Source organism: Boleophthalmus pectinirostris, unplaced genomic scaffold (assembly GCF_026225935.1).
Source record: "Boleophthalmus pectinirostris isolate CB_2022bp ecotype Guang Dong unplaced genomic scaffold, ASM2622593v1 HiC_scaffold_23, whole genome shotgun sequence".
Lineage (NCBI taxonomy): Eukaryota > Metazoa > Chordata > Actinopteri > Gobiiformes > Gobiidae > Boleophthalmus > Boleophthalmus pectinirostris.
The window spans coordinates 303,355-315,854 of record NW_026571207.1 but is presented as its reverse complement, the minus strand read 5'-3'; the positions used below and the strand labels follow the sequence as shown (position 1 = coordinate 315,854).

The 12,500-nt window shown below is 48.2% G+C and overlaps 1 protein-coding gene across 1 annotated transcript in view; it reads right to left on the bottom strand.

The window, feature by feature from the left end:
* pik3c2b (phosphatidylinositol-4-phosphate 3-kinase, catalytic subunit type 2 beta) overlaps positions 1 to 12,500 on the bottom strand; it is a 36,518-nt gene that overhangs the window by 21,904 nt on the left and 2,114 nt on the right. Inside the window, exons 3-8 of the mRNA XM_055159554.1 lie at positions 12,286 to 12,481; positions 9,361 to 9,483; positions 8,272 to 8,436; positions 7,941 to 8,031; positions 5,410 to 5,552; positions 5,118 to 5,315 (exon numbers count right to left, since the gene is read on the bottom strand). Of these exons, the coding sequence (XP_055015529.1) occupies positions 5,118 to 5,315; positions 5,410 to 5,552; positions 7,941 to 8,031; positions 8,272 to 8,436; positions 9,361 to 9,483; positions 12,286 to 12,481 (916 nt within the window). The remainder of the gene's footprint in view (positions 1 to 5,117; positions 5,316 to 5,409; positions 5,553 to 7,940; positions 8,032 to 8,271; positions 8,437 to 9,360; positions 9,484 to 12,285; positions 12,482 to 12,500) is intronic.

Below are 12,500 nucleotides of genomic sequence, written 5' to 3'. Positions count from 1 at the left end.
ACACACAATCAACACACAAGAAACGCACAATCAACACACAAGAAACGCACAATCAACACACAATCAACACACAATCAACACACAAGAAACGCACAATCAACACACAATCAAACACAACAAACAAACACACAATCAACACACAATCAACACAAAAACAACAATCAACAACAAGAACACAAATCAACACACAAGAAACGCACAATCAACACACAACACACACAACACACAAGAAACAATCAACACACAACAACACAATCAAACACAAGACGCACAATCAACACACAATAAACACACAATCAACACACAAGAAACGCACAATCAACACACAACAACACGCACAACAACACACATCAACACACACACACAACATCAACACACAAGAAACGCACAATCAACGCACAATCTCAACACACAGCACGCACAATCAACACACAATCAACGCACAAGAAACGCACAATCAACACACAATCAACACATAATAAACACACAATCAACGCACAATCAATGCACAATCAGCACACAATCAGCACACAAACACACACAAACACACACAGCAGAAGTCACTTTGGAACAGTTTGAAACGTCTCAGATTCTTTCAGAGTGAAGCCGCTTTAAAAACAAACGTCCCACTGGATCCACAAGTGTCTGGGTTTGTTTGGGTTTGTTTGGTGTGAAAGTTTCAGTCGCATGTGAAATCAAACAGACTGAGACCTGAAACCACATACTCTGCGCTCTGCTCCTTCGACGACTGAAACAATGAGCTCTGCTCCTTCGACGACTGAAACGATGAGCTCTGCTTTCAACGACTGAAACGACGCGCTCTGCTCCTTCGACGACTGAAACGATGAGCTCTGCTCCTTCGACGACTGAAACGATGAGCTCTGCGCTTTCAACGACTGAAACGACGCGCTCTGCTCCTTCGACGACTGAAACGATGAGCTCTGCGCTTTCAACGACTGAAACGACGCGCTCTGCTCCTTCGACGACTGAAACGACGAGCTCTGCGCCTTCGACAACTGAAATGACGCACTCTGCGCCTTCGACGACTGATACGACACAATAGACACCTTCAGCGACTGAAACGACACACTCAACGCCTTCGACGACTAAAACGATGCCCTCAATGCCTTCGACAACTGAAACGACTCGTTCTGCGCCTTCAACGACTGAAATGACTGAAACGACTGAAACGACGCGCTCATTCTTCTCAGTCACTCTGATGTTCTGACAGAACTCCAGGTGTTTAGTTAGCATTAGCTGATATTTGGTGAGTGACAGGTGAGTGACAGGGTGAAAGATAGTCTTAGTTGTGACTCTTAGAGGGCGTCACTCGCCCAGAGGTAGTGCGTCTTGTGTCTATTATGTCTGTATTTAAATGTTGAGTCTGATCTGATTCCGCACTAGTAAGGGTCGGTTTTTCCTCTGGCGTACATTAGTTACTTTGCCTATCAACACTCTTTGTTTTCTTGCGTTTGTCTCTTCACTATCTGATATATCAGTTCTCTCCTACTACTAGCCTAATTCACTATCGTGGCTAATTTCCTTATAGCTTTACTCAGTGTTACTAATTTCCGTTTGGTCTCGAAATCACCCACTTGGCCACATAAATTATGCATGTCACTTTGCCGTTGTGCGGTCGTGGATCATTGCTGGTGGTGCACTCATTCTGTTTACGTTCTTATTCCTGTATGACGGGTCATCATAAGTGTAAGATCAAACTCCTGGTTCAAATCCCTGCTGTTCACTCGGGTTCCTGCGCTTTATTGTCACCCATTATTATTTAATGTTTATTTTAAGCTTGTTGGTTCTGATACGTCGATTCCTTGCGTATCTTTTCGATGGCGTCGAGACCACATGCCTCGTTTGCTTTGCTTAACGCAAGCCTGCTGGGTTGGATCGCGATGTGGGTCTATGTCGTTGGTCCTTTCCCACGCTTGTTAATCCATCGGCCATCGGTACTTTCGTATTTGTAGTGCTTCGCTGTTTTGTGTCCATCTATCAGTTATTCATATCGCCGAGCAGTTGCTTCTGGGTTAGAATACTTGAATTTCATTGCCCGATTGCATTTGGGAGCTACCCTCGTTGACACGAACTGTTCTACCGCAATCTTTAGTCTCCCATGATGTTTATTCAGTCGCTTTGAAGTCCCCTACCTGATGCTTGTTTTCGTCTGCTGCTCAGTTATGACACATCGGTTTTCTCGTCCTATTCTAACTATCTTAGCCCATTTTTTCAAAACGGTACCTTAATTGGATGGACCTGTGATCGCCACGCTCCCTGCGTTTTTAATCAAGTCCCCTTTTCCAATGCGCTGATTCGTTATCCTGGGCAACTTTTTATTTTAGTTGTGCTTTCCATGAAATTTGTAGCACTTACTGTTAGTCATTAAATCTTCTTTATCATCTTGTGCGATGATTGACCCTTTGAATGGACCTGTGCAGGTAATGATACTTTGGTTCCTTTTACTCGTACGATATCTCTTGCTATTCTTCATTCTGACGCACATTGCTATATCCCTTGGCTGATCAACTTTTTTTTCGCATCCCTGGCTCTCGGATTGTAGTCGTCACTTAACATTCATGCCTGAAGCTGATAGGATCTGTTGTCTATCCAATCGGACCTGAGGTTGGTTATTAGCAATCTAGTGTCCAGTGTCTTGATTTGGATCTCCAGCTTTCACTTTTCTTGTGTACCGGTTCGGCGGCTACCAGGTATATCATAGTATTAACTGTGATCTACGTTTTGCCCTGGCTTCTTAAAAGTTCGCGCTGCGCTTTTGACGATGAGTCAATTAGAAATTTTTTAATTAAATCACCTCGTAGGCGGCCGCTTCTTTGGAGTACCGCGTTTTCTCGTTTGAACAGTTACGTGTCACTACTTTCTACGACCCCATCGCTACATCTCTCGCACTGTTCCGAGATTTTAATGTCGCTGTGTGGCTACGTCAGAGTGGCGTCTCTTCCTTTATTTGTGGACTTGTTTTTATGTAACTCGTATTTCTCCTCTTTACCCAAGCTTCCCGTTTGTTGTAATCGTAATTCGTTACGCGGTGCTAGCTGAACCCTGAAGAAGTAGTCGGGGGTTGTAATCAATCCCCTAACGCTCGGTTTAATTCTTCGCTGATGTATGTTCTGTTTTAGTTGCTCATTCCATCACGATTTCTTTTCTGCTCTGCACACTTTATCTATAGACATCGGTTTCTATTTTAATCTGCGTACATTTCTATTTCTTATACGCGCCCTGGAATTCTGGTGTGTTATATGTGACTCAATCGGTATATTGTAAGGATTGCTCCCATCTTTCACGCTCACCTGTTCCCTATTTTTACTTATTACTGGCGTTTTCTCCTGATTTTTTCAAGTTCGGTTTCACTCGCCGTCTTTATCCAGTGGACAGTGATATACGAATTTTTACGCTTCCCTCGTCCTGCCCTTATCATGAAAACGTGTTTGGCAGGCACCGCGTTTGTTTGTGTTTAGTCTTGATGTTTTTTCTTCTGCGCTCGCTGACTTCCGTCTCGTATGCATGAGTGTAGTTTACTGAGCTTGACGTTTACGCTACTTCTGATTGGTTGTGATTTCAATCTTTCGGGCACAGGATTTATTGTTACCTGATGTCTTTCCTTTGCAGTTTCTTCTCATGTGTTCCCTTCCTCTTACTTTTTTCCATTATTATTTTTTACCTTTCTGTCCGGCTTCTGTATCTTTATGACTTCATCTGTACTCTCATCCTCGTAGTTGTTCTTTTTTACGCACAATCGACCGTGAATTAATAAGCTCGTGATCAGACGTTTCGTTGTACTTTCCGCGCTATTTCTTAGTTGAATATGATCACAGTGTGACGTGACATAATTTGCGTCCTTTTGAAAACGGGCAGAGTGACAGTTTTTTTTTGATGACAGACTCTTTTGTTGAGTGACAGCCACAGCCAGTTTGGAATGACAGGAATGAGAGTGACAGTAGGGTGAATGACAGCTCTTGTGAAAATTAGTGACCAGTGCGAGTGACGGCTGAGTGACACAGGTCAGGTGCAGTAGTTTGACGAGAGCGGGGCGAGTGATAACTAGAGTGAAGACAGCCGTTGGTGGATAACAGGTGAGTGACAGGTGAGTGATAACAGGTGAATACAGTTGAGTGACAGTGTGAATGACAGGTGATTCGAGTGACGGATGCGCAGGTAGACAGTGAGTGGACGGGCAGAGTAGATCAGTTGTCGTGACTCTAGCCTGTCACTTCACGTCACATCACCTGTCACTCTGCCTTTGTCACTCATGCCTTGATTTCATAGACAGTTTGATATCGACCAGGCTGTCCGACTCTGACCCTGTCCAGCTCACCTGTCATCTCAGTTTGAAGCTTGCTTAACAGAAGTGGTACGTTGGCCAGGTCCACTCGCCTGGTGTCAGCTTACCTAACAGGTGCACTCACCGTGACATACAGTCGTGTGGACAACCAGTGTGAGAGTTACAGTACCGTTGTGCAGGCTCACTATGACAGCGTGAGTGACTGGTGCATTTCACTGCGAGTGACAGCTTTGGTGTCACTCACCTGTCCCGCTCACTGTCAACTTTCACCGGTCACTCGCCCGTCACTCGCTCACTGTCACTACACAGTTGACAGTGTGAGATGACATGATCACAGTCTGACGTAAGTGGATCACAGCTCGTGACTAATTGTGTTACGATCGATCTCACTTTGTGCACTCAGATGGATCGAGTCACTCGGCCTGTCCGCAACTACACTGACTCACCTGTCAACCTGTGTCACAGTCGATCCAAACCCGGTGATCTACCGAGGGCGCAGCGGACACGTTGAGTGACAGGGTGAGTGACAGGTGAGTGACAGGTGAATGACAGGTGAAGGACAGGGAGAGTGAAGGTGAGTGACAGGTGAGTGACAGGTGAGTGACAGGCGATAGTGACGGGCGAGTGAAGGTTGAGTGGACAAGGTGAGTGACGGTGAGTGAAGGTGAATGGACAGGTGAGTGACGGCGAGTGACCAGGTGAAATGACAGGTGAGTGACAGGTGAGTGACAGGTGAGTGAGGGGCAAGTGACAGGTGAGTGACAGTTGAGTGAGTGAGTGACAGGTGTGACAGGTGAAGTGACAGGTGAGTGACAGGTGAATACAGGTGTGACAGGTGCCCAGGGCGTCCAGGGGCCCCAGACACGCCCACTGCTTCAGGAGCCCGTAGATCTCGGGCAGACAGGCCCACTGCCAGCAGGGGGCGCTGCTCAGGACCAGGGGCAGGGCACAGCTCTGCGCCTGACAGAAGGAACGTTTCTCCCACAGCAGACGCTTGTCCTCCGGAGTCAACCTGCGGAAAAACGCGCACACACCCACTAATGCAGTAGGAGGAGTAGTAGTAGTAGTATTTGTAGTATTTGCAGTAGTATTTGCAGTATCCTTACCAGAAGGCCGCCCTCTTGTGGAGCACTTCCTGTAGTTGTTTCTGCGACGCTGAGTCCAGACGGTTAAAGTCGTACTGAGGACAGAACTGAGCCGGAGCCGGAGTCGAGAAGTGCACCTCGAATGCAGACGTGGGGAAGTCCACCTTAAAACACAAACAGACCACCTTAAAACACAGACGGACCACCTTAAAACACAAACAGTCCACCTTAAAACACAGACGGACCACCTTAAAACACAACGGACCACCTTAAAACACAAACAATCCACCTTAAAACACAGACGGACCACCTTTAAACACAGACAGTCCACCTTAAAACACAGACGGACCACCTTAAAACACAAACGGACCACCTTAAAACACAAACAATCCACCTTAAAACACAGACGGTCCACCTTAAAACACAGACGGACCACCTTAAAACACAGATCGAACACCTTAAAACACAAACGGACCACCTTAAAACACAAACAGTCCACCATAAAACAAACAGAACACCTTAAAACACAAACAGTCCACCTTAAAACACAGACGGAACACCTTAAAACACAGACTCACCTTAAAACAGTCCACCTTAAAACACAGACGGTCCACCTTAAAACACAGACGGTCCACCTTAAAAACACAGACGGTCCACCTTTTAACACAAGACGGTCCACCTTAAACACAAAACAATCACCTTAAAACACAGACGCGTCCACCCTTAAAACACAGACGGACCCACCTTTAAAACAGATCGAACACCTTAAAACAACGGACCACCTTAAAACACAAACGTTCCACCATAAAACAACAGAACACCTTAAAAACACAAACAGTCCACCTTAAAAACACAACAGTCCACTTAAAACACAGACGGCCACCTTAAAACACAGACAGTCACCCTTAAAACACAACGACCACCTTTAAAACACAGCGGTCCCTTAAAACACAGACGGTCCACCTAAAACAGACGGTCCACCCTTTAAAACACAGACGGTCCACCTTAAAAACGACGGTCCCACTCCTTTAAACACGACGGTCCACTTAAAACACAGACGGACCACCTTAAAACACAGACGGACACCCTTAAACACAAGGACGGTTCCACCTTAAACCACAGACGTCCACCTTAAACACAACAGTCCACCCATAAACAACATAACACCTTAAAACACAAAAGTACAACCTTAAAACACAAACAGACACCTTAAAACACAACAGTTCCACCTTAAACACAAACGGGACCACCTTAAAACACAAACAATCCACCTTAAAACACAGGACGGTCACCTTAAACGAAAACAGTCCACCTTAAAACGCAAAACAGTCCACCTTAAAACACAAACAGACCACCTTAAATCACAGACAGACCACCTTAAAACACAAACAGGTCCACCTTAAAACCAGACGGACCACCTTTAAAACACAAACCACCACCTTAAACACAGACGGAAACCACCTTAAAACAAAGACGGACCCACCTTAAACACAGCGACCACCTTAAAAACACAAGAGACCACCTTAAAACACAACCACCTTAAAACACAAACAACCATCCACTTAAAACACAGACGACCCCTTAAAACACAAACAGTCCACCTTAAAACACAGACGGACCACCTTAAAACAAGACGGACTTAAAACATTAAAACACAGACGACCACCTTAAAACACAGACGGTCCACCTTAAAACACAGACGGTCCACCTTAAAACACAGACGGACCACCTTAAAACAAAGACGTAAAACACAGACGGAAAAAACACAGACCAACACCTTTTAAAACACAAACAGTCCACCATAAAACAAACAGAACACCTTAAAACACAAACAGTCCACCTTAAAACACAGACGGAACACCTTAAAACACAGACAGTCCACCTTAAAACACAGGACAGTCACCTTAAACACAGACAGACCACCTTAAAACACAGACAGGCCACAAACACGCTCACCTGTCGTACACCTGTCGTACACCTGTCATACACTCACCTCACCTGTCGTCGTACACTCACCTGTTGTACACCTGTCATACACTACCTGTCGTACACTCACCTGTCGTACACTCACCTGTTGTACACCTGTCGTACACTCACCTGTCGTACACTCACCTGTCATACACCTGTCATACACTCACCTGTCGTACACCTGTGTACACTCTGTCATACACTCACCTGTCGTACACTCACCTGTCGTACACCTGTCGTACACCTGTCGTACACCTGTCATACACCTGTCATACACCTGTCGTACACTCACCTGTCGTACACCTGTCCACTCACCACACCTGTCGTACACCTGTCATACACCTGTCATACACCTGTCGTACACCTGTCGGTACACTCACCTGTCGTACACTCACCTGTCGTACACCTGTCGTACACCTGTCGTACACCCACCTGTCGTACACTCACCTGTCGTACACCTGTCGTACACCTGTCATACACCTGTCATACATCTGTCATACACTCACCTGTCGTACACCTGTCGTACACTCACCTGTCGTACACCTGTCGTACACTCACCTGTCGTACACCTGTCGTACACTCACCTGTAGGATGACGGCGTCTGGTTGGTTGAAGTTCGGGGAGCTGGAGCTCGACGGCCACAGACCCAGAAGTTTACGCCCACAAGTCAGAACACTGTAAAACAAAAACCAGAACTAAACCAGGACTGAACCAGGACTGAACCAGGACTAAACCAGGACTGAACCAGGACTGAACCAGGACTGACTGACCTGAACCAGACTGAACCAGACTAAACCAGGACTGAACAGGACTGAACCAGGACTAAACCAGGACTGAACCAGGACTAAAGCAGGACTGAACCAGGACTGAACCAGGACTGAACCAGGTCTGGAGCAGGTCTGGAGCAGGACTCACTGTCTGAAGTTGAAGAGGGGGGTGCAGACGGAGCCGAGGGCGACGCTGCGTCTCACTTTGTTCTTGTCGTCGGTTCCTCCGGGTGGAGGCAGAGCGCTGGCGAACAGAGTCACCGTCAACACCGACTCACGAGGAAGTTGGTTTATCTGCACCGGGAAACACACCCTGAACAACAAGAGACCGGGTCAGGACCGGGACAGGACCGGGTCAGGACCGGGACAGGACCGGGACAGGACCGGGTCAGGACCGGGACAGGACCGGGACAGGGGGACGGACCGGGGCAGGACCGGGGCAGGACCGGGACTGGACCGGGGCGGGACCGGGACGGGGCAGACCGGGGCAGGACCGGGGCTGGACCGGGGCAGGACCGGGGCCGGACCGGGGCACAGGTTCAGTCGATATCACAGTTTGTTCTATAAATGTAATAAAAACATTTCCTGGACACTGTGACCCAAAACCTCACACCTGGACTCTGGACTCTGGACCAGAATCTGGACTCTGGTCTAGACTCTGGTCGAGACTCTGGACTCTGAACTAGCATCTGGACTCTGGACTCGATTCTGGCCTGTGGTCTGGTCTGTGGTCTATGGATTGTGGTCTGTGGTCTGGACTCTGGTCTGTGGTCTAGTCTGTAGTCCGGTCTGTAGTCCGATCTGTGGTCCGGTCTGTAGTCCGATCTGTGGTCCGGTCTGTAGTCCGGTCTGTAGTCCGGTCTGTAGTCTGGTCTGTGGTCTGGTCTGTGGTCTGGTCTGTGGTCTGGTCTGGTCTGGTCTGTGGGTCTGTGTCTCTGTGGTCTGTGGTCTGTCTGGGTCTGGTCTGTAGTCCGGTTTATGTCTCTGTGGTCTGTAGTCTGTGTCTGTCTGGTCTGTGTCTGTGGTCTGGTCTGTGGTCAGTCTGTGGTCTGTCTGGTCTGGTCGTCTGGTCCGGTTGTATGGTCTGGGTCTGGTCTGGTCTGGTCTGGGTCAGGTCTGTGTCTGTGGTCCGGTCTGTGGTCTGGTCTGTGGTCTGTAGTCCAGTCTGTGGTCTGGTCTGTAGTCCGGTTTATGGTCAGGTCTGTGATCCGGTCTGTAGTCCGGTCTGTGGACTGACCTGTGGTCCCAGGTGACCAGGTGGAACAGGTACTTGGAGACGTTGTGTCTGGTCGTGTGTTGGGGGGCGCAGAGCTCAGAGCCTCCGTGAGTCACAGAACACGACAGAAAGAAACTCTCGAAACTGAAACACAACGACGACAATCAACGACACACACGGACCCTGACACACACCACACGGACCCTGACACACACCACATACACACAGACCCTGACACACAGCACACGGACCCTGACACACACCACACAGACCCTGACACACACCACACAGACCCTGACACACACACACGCCGCACGGACCCTGACACACACCACACGCACCACACGGACCCTGACACACACACCACACGAGAGAGACCCTGACACACACACACACGAGAGGGACCCTGACACACACACACACGGAGGGGACCTAACACACACGAGAAAGACCTGACACACACACACACACACGGAGGGGACCTAACACACACGAGAAAGACCTGACACACACACACACACGGAGGGGACCTAACACACACAAGAAAGACCTGACACACACGAGAGGGACCCTGACACACACACGGAGGGGACCTAACACACACGAGAAAGACCTGACACACACGAGAGGGACCTGACACACACACACGAGGGACCCTGACACACACACACACGAGAGGGACCCTGACACACACACACACACACACAAGAGGGACCCTGACACACACACACACGAGAGAGACCCTGACACACACACACGAGGGGGACCCTGATACACACGAGAGGGACCTGACACACACACACAGGAGAGGGACCTGACACACACACACACGAGAGGGACCTGAACACACACACACACACATGAGAGGGACCCTGACACACACACACACGAGAGAGACCCTGACACACACACATAAGAGGGACCCTGACACACACGAGAGGGACTTGACACACACACACACGAGAGGGACCTGACACACACACATGAGAGGGACCCTGACACACACGAGAGGGACCCTGACATACACACACGGGGAGGAGACCTGACACACACACGGGGAGGGGACCTGACACACACACACACTGGGAGGGGACCTGACACACACGGGGAGGGGACCTGACACACAGCAGTAGGTTACATAAGTCCTGTGTTTGTGTCTCTTGATGTTTCTGAGCCGATTTGAATAAATTTAAATAAATTTGAATAAATTTGTGTTTCTATAAAATCCCGAGGAGACAAGGAGAGAGGAGAGAAGGAGAGAGGAGACAAGGAGAGAGGAGAGAGGAGACAAGGAGAGAGGAGAGAGGAGACGAGGAGAGAGAGGAGAGACAAGGAGAGAGGAGGAGACAAGGAGAGAGGAGACAAGGAGCGAGGAGAGCAGGAGAGAAGGAGAGAGGGGAGAGGAGACAAGGAGAGAGGAGACAAGGAGAGAGGAGAGAAGGAGACAACGAGAGAGGAGAGAAGGAGAGAGGAGACAAGGAGAGAGGAGACAAGGAGAGAGGAGAGAAGGAGAGAAGGAGAAAGAAGACAAGGAGAGAGGAGAGAAGGAGAGAAGAGAGAAGGAGAGAGGAGAGAGAGGAGAGAGGAGAGAGAGAGAAGGAGAGAGGAGAGAAGGAGAGAAGGAGAGAAGGAGACAAGGAGAGAGGAGAGAAGGAGAGAGGAGAGAGAGGAGGAGAGGAGAGAAGAGAGGAAGTGAAGGAGAGAGGAGAGAGGAGAGAGGAGAGAAGAGAGGCGCAGATTATTTTAATTATTTTAATAATTCGCATCCAAATCTTAGGGTCAAAAACAAAAATGTACGTTTAACTTTTGCAAAACAAAATGGCTATATTTAAGGCATACATCTTAAATAGACTAAATTATCTTAAAGTTTTAAAAAAACTGTGATGAGACCACCTCTTTACTCTAGAAACCACGTTTGTTCAGAATCACTGTTGAAGTGTCGAGAAATAATTTATCGACCGACGCGTCAGTTTTTAGACCCTTCGTCTGCTTCAGTCGCGCCGTCGCTGGAAGGAATCTCCAAGAATCTCCTCAGTTTGTCTTTGCTCCTTTTCTCCTTCTCTTCTTCTTTCGGCGACCTCAAAAAACCGAATTTCTTTTGCGGCGAAACTGGTCGTGGATTCTCGTCCGACGTCGCGACAAACTTTGTGCGAATTGCGAGGAAGCGACAGTTTAAAAAAGCCTCTAAGAACCGCCGCATAAACCACGAAATCCCCGTCACTTACACTAGAAACGTAGGGAGTTTGATTGACGACCCGACAGCCAATAGAAAATGAGGGAGCCTCGTTTTCTATTGGCTGATGTTTATCTGGCCTCAACACGTCCACACTTGATGGATTTTCATTCTTTTTTTTTTTTTGGTCATAATTACAAGGCTGCTGTGTCTCCGTAATGGTATTTTAAACTTTCGTTGACAATTTGAAACAAAAAAAAATAAATCCTCCATACAACCTTTAAATCAACTGAGCGACACGACACAGAAACATCACCAGACGAAGAGGAAGACACAGGGAGCAGTCCAAACTTTTTATGTTGTTGTTTTTTCAGGCCTCGCAAGTGGCCGCTCTTCTGTTTTTGTTTTTTTGTTCAGGCCTCATAAAATGGCCGCTCTTCTGTTGTTGTTTTTTTTTGTTTTTTTTTTTCAGGCCTTGCAAAATGACCGCTCTTCTGTTTTTTTGTTTTTAGTTTTTTTTTGTTTTGCAGTTTTTTTGTTCAGGCCTCATAAAATGGCCGCTCTTCTGTTTTGTTTTTTTTGTTTTGTTGTGTGACTCGTACAGACTCTGTGGACTGCTTGAGCATGTGGGCGGAGCCTCGTACAGATTCGTACTGTGTGAGCATGTGGGTGGAGCCTCGTACAGACTCTGTGGACTGTGTGAGCATATGGGCGGAGCCTCGTACAGATTTGTGCTGTGGAGCCTCGCACTGTTAACCGTGTGGGGGGGTTACCTGGCGGCCCAGGTGATGGGCACGCGGTGGGCGGCGTACACGTTGAAGGAGAGCAGCGTGGAGACGAGCCCCGCCTCCTGCACGGGCGCCGCGGCAACAAGACTCTGAGAGCTCGGCTGGAAGTTCGCGTTAAAAGTTCCACAATACAAATGTACCAGCTCCAAGATGGACGCCGTCAACTTCTCCACCACCAACTCTGAAAAACACAACCAGGA